Source organism: Barbatula barbatula, assembly GCF_947034865.1.
Source record: "Barbatula barbatula genome assembly, chromosome: 14".
In the NCBI taxonomy this organism is placed as follows: Eukaryota; Metazoa; Chordata; class Actinopteri; order Cypriniformes; family Nemacheilidae; genus Barbatula; species Barbatula barbatula.
The window spans coordinates 12,108,290-12,117,015 of NC_136777.1; the positions used below are offsets into that span (position 1 = coordinate 12,108,290).

Sequence of the window (8,726 nt, forward strand, 5' to 3'; positions counted from 1 at the left end):
AACAAACAGTTTGCTACTTTGTCAATATGATCTGTGAACTTCCAGTTTATCCATTAATCCAAAAACATTCTTCTGCAGCATTATTTTGGAGATAAGATTGCAGAATACTTTATAATTTAGCATTACTATTGCATTTCTAAATTGCTTTGCAATATAGACAACGTTATTGGTGTGAGTCATGTGGTTACAAAATAATGATTGCATGTTTATGTATAACAGTGAGGGTGAATTGCAGACACAAATCTTTAAATCCCTATATAAAAGACATTTGTCCTTGCCAAAAACCCACACAGGTCAACACATGCATATATCAAGCATATAAATCCTACACATTAAAATCGCAACATCTCCCCCCGCACACACACACACGCACGCACGCACGCACACACACACACACACACACATAGAAAGTATTGACCTTATACAATTATTAGGGCTCAGACTAGCTCTACATTGTGTCTCTCCTCTGGAGAACAGCTTCATCATGAAACTTAAGCTGTGCTTACTGCTTCTCTTTCTCTGTGCCATCATTGTTCCTGCACAGGTGTGTATCCATCTCACACTTAACATTAAGAATTTCACACTATTCTATCACAACTCTGAACAAATGTCAACATGCTCAAAACCTGCCTTTAACGTACATATATACCAATGACGTGAGTTAATGTTTCAATGGTTATAACTTTTCTTAGGAAATTTAAATATTATTTTTGGGTGGAAATTATTTTCTTTTAATTCATTATAATTTTTATGGTTTTCTTTCTATTGTTTATAATATCATAGTATGGCAAGACATTATAGGATTGCATAAGAGTATGACTGTGGAGTTTTTGTCATTGGAATTCATACACAGTCGAAGAGAAAAAAAATAAGAGACCACTTCAAAACTTTTTTCTGTTTTGCTAAATGTACTATTTATAGGTGTTTAAGTAAATCAATACTTTTTGGTTTATTCTGTGAATCAGTGACAACATTTCTCAAATTGTAAAACGAAAATACCTAAAGTTTAAAGGTAACAAAGTTTCTTACATGTAAATAGTTGAAGAAAGAAAAGCATGGGCATAAGCATGAAGAAAAAGAAAATGGTAAACGTGGGAATAAAGGCAGACACAGAGTACTTGGTAAGTGGTCACCCTTTGAATTGAATCTACATTAAAATATTAGATGTAAAACATACAATCATACATATATTGCAAAATTTCTTCAGTACTTGCAGTTGTCTTTTTACACTATAGCCTTGACTGTTGAGTTTGATATGTCTGAATCGGATGATGATGATGAAGATCCAAAAGATCCAAAAGATCCAAATGCATGGTTGTTTGAACTTCAAGATGTTAGAGGTACATTGTAGATGTGTATGATTCCTTTGCAAAAAATTGTTTTAATTGTTAATGGACAAACCACAATATCAATATATGTTTATAAACTTTGTTGTTTCTATCAAGGGGTCATTTTTTTTAGATCTACAGCCCTTTGACTAGTAACTTGTAAAAGTCAGCATAATGAAATAAATTCATTAAACAGTTTTAAAGAACCCTCCCCGGAGTTTTCGGGCCATCAGCCAAGATCTGGTTATCATTTTGCAAGTTCACCGGCACCTCCAGTCTTATCGAAAATAATGAATTGGTTTGCTGTGCTTGAGGCAAAAGCTCAGTCCTGAGACACAGCTCTATCGCTGACCTAATTTTGTGAATTAGAGAATTTGATAAAATAACATCTGTCTCTGCAGCTCTGTTGATAGAGCATTGTTTGCAGTGCAAAGGTCATGGGTTTGAAGCCCGAGAAAACATTGAGTAAAATGGACTGTATATTTAAATGCACTCTAAGTCCCATTAGATTAAAGCATCTGCTAGAGCATCTGCTTATTCGGGTAAAGGAGGGATGCCATAAGAGATTGAAATTGCCATAGTGACAAAAAGAATGAGAAAAGATTTTCCTGTTTATTCTCTATTATTCTAAAATCCAAGTTAAACAGTTTTTTCCCCCTCTTGGTTTTTCAGGAAAATGCAACCCAAACCCATGCCAGAATGGAGGTTTTTGTGAGCAAAAGAAAGATAAATTTAAGTGCAAATGCCCAGAACCATTCAAAGGCAGAAGATGCGACAGAAGTAGGAGCTCACCAAACAGCATTTAGTTTAATCACTCAAGTCATTTTTCTGTTTGCAACAATACATTTATGTTTGTTTTAGGAAGAAATGTTTGTAGTAAAGGAAAATGTGGGGTGGGACTGTGCCTTCTGACACCATCACCTCCTTACTATAAGTGCAAATGCATTCCACCTTTTGCACCACCAAACTGCGAAAGACGTAAGACTTACAGCACCGAACTCATGCCAACATTACACCTGAATAGGTTTCAATTTCAAACTGAATAAAAATTTGATTTTGGTCTATTAATTTGTCTATTTATGGTTTATGTCTTTTTTTTAAAGCATCCCCATGTATTCCAAACCCCTGTCAGCATAATGGCAAATGTGTCAAGGATGAAGATGATTTTGACTGTGTCTGTCAAGCAGAATTCAAAGGAAGATACTGTCAAGTTGGTGAGCACAGACAGTATAGGGTCTATAGTGGTCTTTTTATGTTATTTCCTGTTGTACGGTTTTCTGTTCACATGACAACTAAATGAAGAAATGTTATACAGTATATGTAGTCACGGTGTGCTATTATTGGTTCCTTAGACCCAAATGACTGCTATATAGGAGATGGTGATTCATACAGAGGCATGGTTTCAGAGACAGAAGAAGGGGATGAGTGTCTCGACTGGAACTCTGAGTTTGTCCTGGATAAAGGACTTTTACCCTCAGTCGCATTTGGGACTATTCACAGCCTGGGTCCTCATAACTACTGCAGGTGGAAAAACAGGCTATAGAATATATAGGAAATATATACATAAATATTTACACGTGATTGCACGCGCAGATCAAAGCAAACTTTTAGAAATTTCTGAAAACTGTTGTAATAGAAAAATAATATTTAAATAAATCCTTACAATTACTGTCTTTTTGTATCACAGAAACCCTGATGGAGATAGGAGGCCGTGGTGCTTTGTAAAAAAAAACCAGAGACTCAGATGGGATTATTGTAATGTCAGAAAATGTGGTAAGTCAAAATAAAGATAACTGAGGGTCCATAACTGTAACGAAGACGGATTAGGATCCATATGCAGCTTTATTAATAAATAAGTGCAGGCTCAATGTAAAAGCAGGCGTGGATCAGAATAATAGGGCAGACAACAATATCAGAGACAGAGCTACAGACGTAGTCAAAATCTGACAAAAGGTCAAGGCAGGCAGATAACATCAGATGTAGGTATCCAGGTACAACAGAGGTCAGGGGCAGGCAGAGAAGAGTCATAAACGGTAATACAAGGCAATCTGTGCATGGGCAGGTAGGGTTTACATAGTCTGGTGATGATGATGATGATCAGGTGTGCAGTACTCAGTCCAAGCATGTGGCTTTTTGGGAAATGTAGTTCTATACCAAAGCTAATGCTCAGGAGATTGAGACCTCCGGTGGCCGACAGAGGATTCTTCACTGGCATTCGTGACAATAACTCTGGCCTTCAGAATGACAAAAAGAAATCAGGAATAGGCTAATTGCACATTACTGACCCAGCCGAATACTCAAAGGGATAGTTCACCCCAAAACACATTTTTTATTTATTTACCTTCATGTCATTCAGTCCTGAATTAATTTGTAGAACACAAAATATATTTTGAGAAATGTCGCACTGGTTTTGTGTCCATACGGTACAATGAAAGTCAATTGTGGCCAGTCTTTTTTATTAGCAGGGTTCTTCAAAATATCTCCTTTTTGTTCCGCAGAAGAAGGGAAGAAAATTATGAAATAATTATTATTTTGGGTGAATTAACCCGATAAGTAGCAGCTACTACTTACATTTTGAATTTCTTTTTCACAGAAACAAATACCACAGTTTTGACTACCGCCACTGCCAAACCAAAAACTACCACATATGTGCCGCAACGTACTACATCAGGATATGCGTTTAGAACAACCATACCACATAAAGGAGGTAAAACTTGCCCATAGATAAGTGCACACTTCTGTTGAGACAAATGACAAATCTGTTTTATGATTTATTATCCAGCTTGGATTAAATTGGTCTTCCATTGAAGGTTTGCATCAAGAGCTCCATCATCAGGGACTGAATGTCTGATTAACCATTTTTGAACCACGTTTAACCCACTGCAAATAGTTATTGGAGTTTTCTTTACTACAGATAGAGTTGTGAACATCACCGCTAAGCCTCGCACTACTGCTGCCCCTGTGAGGGTGACTTCATCCAAAGGACTTGTTTCTACTGCTCCACATCGTCCAGTAACCACAAAACCTGTGAACACAGCTTCAGCAACAAAGGATTTCCCTACCTGTGGTAAACCTGAACCGAAAAAACAGATAAACCGAATTTATGGGGGTCTTAAAGCTATTCCTGGAGCTCGTCCATGGCAGGTGTCAGTGCAGGCCAAAACAAAGGGTGGTATCTTCTTTGATCACATCTGTGGAGGGACTCTTATCAAGCCTTGCTGGGTGTTGACTGCAGCCCACTGCATGTAAGTACAGTGAGTTTACTGTTACTGACTCCAAACATGTCTCAATTTAACAATAATATGACTTTGTTTTGTTTCCTTTGTGTTGTTTGCTTGTTTTGTGCAGTGACAAGAAGAATGATTACAGAGTTATGGCGGGAGGACTGAATCTGGGACTAAATGATCCACAACCCCAGTTTTTGCTAGCAGAGAAGATTTTGGTCCATGAGCAATACCGGGAAAGCCCAAATGTTGTCTACAATGATATTGGTGATTGTTGTAAATTATGGTGGCCATTTGCTTTGGATTATTTAAATTATTTGCGTTGAAATTAGACTTTTATTTTGACGTTCTTGGTGGAAAAAAATGAACCCTAACCAAAACATGTAAGGGTGCCTGTGGTGAATGTAGTTAGAAATAGCTCATTTTATGGTATATAAAAACACAACAACCTTCACTTATAAAGACATAGTTATGTAGATTACAATGTATTTCAGTCCAAAAAATACACACTGGTCCTTTAATGGATTTAATGGTAATGATTGGAGTTGTACTGGATTTAGTAGAAACTATAATGATGTGTACTGGTATGTTTAGATTTACTCTTAGATAAATGCAGTTCACCCATTGGAAAACATTGGTTCAACTTTCTGGAATTTAACCACACCCCTTATGTTTTCTATCTGTTATGTAAAATATTGTCAAGTAGCAAGAAGACCCCGTAATATCAAAATGCTTTTCAAAATGCTATTGCCTTTTCATTTCTATTGTTTTTTGTGATGCAGCTTTGCTAAAGGTGAAAGCATCTGATGGACAATGTGCTAAGGAAAGTCAGCTGGTGAAAACTGCCTGCTTGCCCAAAGAACCTTTTGCGGATGGATCAGAATGTAGCATCTCTGGATGGGGAGCCACAGAGAACTGTATGTTTATCAACATTTCTTTTTGGCCATTAAATGCCTATTCATTTTTTTGGTTTTTACTCCAACCAAAATATTTTTCCAAGAACTGAAATTAAATACATCCATCTCTCTCTCTTTGGTACTCTCTAGCGGAACATGGCTCCCGCCATTTGCTTGATGCACAGGTTTTACTCATCTCTCAGGAGGCTTGTTCAACCAATAAAGTATATGCAGATGTATTAGACGATGGCATGTTTTGCGCTGGCTATCTCAAGGGAGGAGTAGACTCCTGTCAGGTGGGTTAAATAAGGGTAAAGTGGCATCTTTAAGGCATGCAGTTAAAGTAACAGTTCACCCAGAAGAAAAACAAAATAAATCTTTCCTTGTGCAAATGAGTGTGAATACATGATGACAGAATTCATCCTGACATTCCTAACATGTTTGGATGAAGTATTCCTTTAATGCTGACAGTGATGTTTAATGAATTGATGTTAATGTTATGATGGAGGTTACGTTTTGAAAAAGCTGCTGGAAAAAGAATGAAAAATACTGATGTAGTCTTTCTTTATTTCTCTGGCAGGGTGACTCTGGTGGACCTCTCACGTGTGAGAAGAATCAAACACACTTCATATATGGTATAGTGAGCTGGGGGGACAGTTGTGGGGAGGAGGGCAAACCTGGCGTCTATACCCGAGTCACAAAATATGTGGACTGGATCAATTCAAAAATGGCTCAAAACTAGGCGGAATCCCTTTATAATGACATACTACAACTTTTTGTTGAAACATTTGAGATAATTCTAATAATGATTGAATATTTGATTAATCTGATTTATCTTTTTGCCATCATTGAACATGTTTTTTATCTTTAAAGGTAAATAATGAACTCTGCTTGCACAATCCTATTCTTTGAATTTACAGTAAACTATTTCTAGCTACTATTCAAATGTTTTGCTGATCTGCTTGATACGTATAGAAACATATTTTTGAATGATGAAATGATGATCATTGTGACCAACAGTTCATTTTTATGGTTGGTTTAGAGTGCTGTTCAAATATGCCGAATTGTTCTGGTATGCAAAAAAGAGAAAATGTTAAACATAGCTGAATTAAACAAATAGCATTTGTTATTTTGCTCTTTGGGTAAATGAACAAACAGAATTACATGAAGTCTTTGCTAAAGCTTACAATCTTCTGCTATGTATTTATGTTATGACGCTTGTAACTACCTTTGTAACTATTTTACTAGGTGGCTAATTTGTATGAATTGAAATCAGCCTTTGAACTTGTTTTGATGGTTAGGTTTAGGGCAGGTGCTTCATTATTTAGTTTTTTATTCAAGTATATGAATTCATACGAATTCACCGCCTCGGAAAATAGTCACCATATCCCCTGAGATCAGCTGCATGATCCATGTAGCATTTTTTAAATACTTATGACTGACAGATCCTGAAAGGTTTTGAATTAGTTCCTTGAAGATCATGACCAGGTCACAGAGCCAGATGTAAAGGGTCTGTAAATGTCCCAGCAAAGAATGAGTACAGTGGTGTCGTGTTATCCACTCCTTAAAATGTCACCAAACCTCCAGAAAAGCTGCAGAGGATCGCTATCCGGTGGAAACCTGCAGAGATGGGTAAAGGATGTGGGGTACCTCCGTGCCAGGCAGTTTAGTCTCCATCAAAGTACTCAAGACACCAGGTTTCAGAGTGGGGACCCAACCTGCAGTCCTCCTTTTGACCTTTTTTTGGAATAGAGGAGTAGGTGAGACCCAGCTCCCAATAGATCTTCTCAACAACATCGACCTCCCAGTAATGGTGTCGAGAGTTCACTGAACACTTAGGACATTAAGGGTGGTGTCAAAGCGTCACTCATGCTCAGGGACATCATGCCATACATCTGTGCAAATGGCACAGTCGCCTGCAGATGAAATAATCAGTTTTGGATGGGCAGTGGTTGGATCCAAGACCACTTCTGTGGAATCTGCTAAATTTAGAAGGGTTAAAGAACATATGTTTTGACTCAAATATAAATGATTTAACGTGATATGCATGAGAACTCACAGCTATTTAGTAACCTTTTGGCAGTAGGATTTTGGGAACGGATGAACAGCAGTAGATTGTTGGATAGGCCCAGTAGCTGATCTGCTTTTGCCTCATCAAGTTTTGCAAGACCAGGCTGTGTCGATGTTAGGATTTCCAGCACTCTGCCAATAAAATGGAGATCAGCACAGCAAATAACACCTGACCCTCTATATTAAAAGGATATTACCTTCACGTTTTTCATATAATCTGTGGATTTTCTTAAATAATCCATATATTATTCACAATTAGTCGAGAAAAGTGTGAGCCTATACACTTGCCAGGAAGCTTATGCACAGAGTTTGGATGACTGAATATAAAAACTTAAAATATATTTTTTTAAATAGTTGACTATCATGATCTCTATAAGATTGCAAATGAGGCAAGCATGCTTTGTGTAAAAACAATTCTCTCTTAAAGGCATATTTTACTAATAATAGTACTGCAATGTGTTCACTAAAAATCATGCTGAAATACAGTATCTAGCGTGACTGCCATGGTCACCATTTACCTTCGATGTATGAAAAATACGCAGCTTGCATATAAAAAAAATACATTTTGGGCATAAGGGATTTACAAGGCTAAAGACTTGTCATTTTTGTGTGAATTTAGGGCTTCTAAATATAGGCCTACCTGTTGTCATATATTGGGACCTACGGAAGAAGAAGAGGCCAGGAATATTTTGTTTTAATATTTTAATGATGATAATTAATGAAAACAATGGACCTGCGTAATGCATTACATCTTCTGAAAGCTCACCCTTTCCCCCAGGCTCCTTGACATTGTCCATCAACTTTCCATTTAGCTATTCAATGTCTTTGAGGAGGACGCACTTTTCAGTGATGAGGTGATCCATTGCTTGAACAGTAGCTGTCTCCTCCATCTCCAGAAAAGTGGTCCTACAATCCTCATGCAGAACTCTCTGCATCTCTTTATACTTCTTCATTATGTTTCCTGTCATCACAGAGGATTTTGTCTGAGGGAAATGAGGACATGGTTGGGTTAATGGGTAATTTATTATCCTAATATACAAATACAATGCTTATTCATTCATACAATAAAAAAATGATTAAAATGACATAATTTATGGTTTGCATAAAATTCTGTCATGATTTACTCACCCTCAAGTTGTGCCCCAGAAATCTCAGTTGCTAACATTCTTCCAAATATGTTTAACCAGACAAAGACACGTGAGGATGAG

The 8,726-nt window shown here is 37.2% G+C and overlaps 2 protein-coding genes across 2 annotated transcripts; one reads left to right on the forward strand and one right to left on the reverse strand.

The window, feature by feature from the left end:
- The first annotated feature begins 322 nt into the window (after positions 1–322).
- On the forward strand, positions 323–6,388 carry LOC306903979 (hyaluronan-binding protein 2). Its single transcript, XM_079473560.1, has 14 exons — positions 323–544; positions 1,040–1,121; positions 1,236–1,340; positions 2,001–2,108; positions 2,190–2,306; positions 2,432–2,542; positions 2,681–2,852; positions 3,016–3,101; positions 3,922–4,035; positions 4,243–4,573; positions 4,677–4,819; positions 5,335–5,469; positions 5,599–5,744; positions 6,029–6,388. Exons 1-14 carry the CDS (start codon positions 485–487, stop codon positions 6,188–6,190), a joined length of 1,872 nt encoding a protein of 623 aa, XP_079329686.1. The 5' UTR covers positions 323–484; the 3' UTR covers positions 6,191–6,388.
- A 353-nt stretch (positions 6,389–6,741) lies between these two features.
- LOC306903905 (E3 ubiquitin-protein ligase TRIM21) lies at positions 6,742–8,471 on the reverse strand (the record flags this gene model as incomplete). The annotated part of the gene is given in 8 exon segments (XM_079473445.1): positions 6,742–6,937; positions 6,941–7,012; positions 7,016–7,114; positions 7,118–7,275; positions 7,278–7,311; positions 7,315–7,427; positions 7,508–7,698; positions 8,359–8,471. Coding segments are annotated over 8 exon segments (837 nt in total). The 3' UTR covers positions 6,742–6,880.
- Between the last annotated feature and the right edge of the window lie 255 nt (positions 8,472–8,726).

Excerpts from the sequence above, each read along its gene's own strand:
- LOC306903979 (XM_079473560.1), top strand. The coding sequence starts at position 485 with ATGAAACTTAAGCTGTGCTTACTGCTTCTCTTTCTCTGTGCCATCATT. Across the intron at positions 3,102-3,921 it reads TTGTAATGTCAGAAAATGTG|AAACAAATACCACAGTTTTG; the intron begins GTAAGTCAAAAT and ends TCTTTTTCACAG. Across the intron at positions 4,036-4,242 it reads AACCATACCACATAAAGGAG|ATAGAGTTGTGAACATCACC; the intron begins GTAAAACTTGCC and ends TCTTTACTACAG.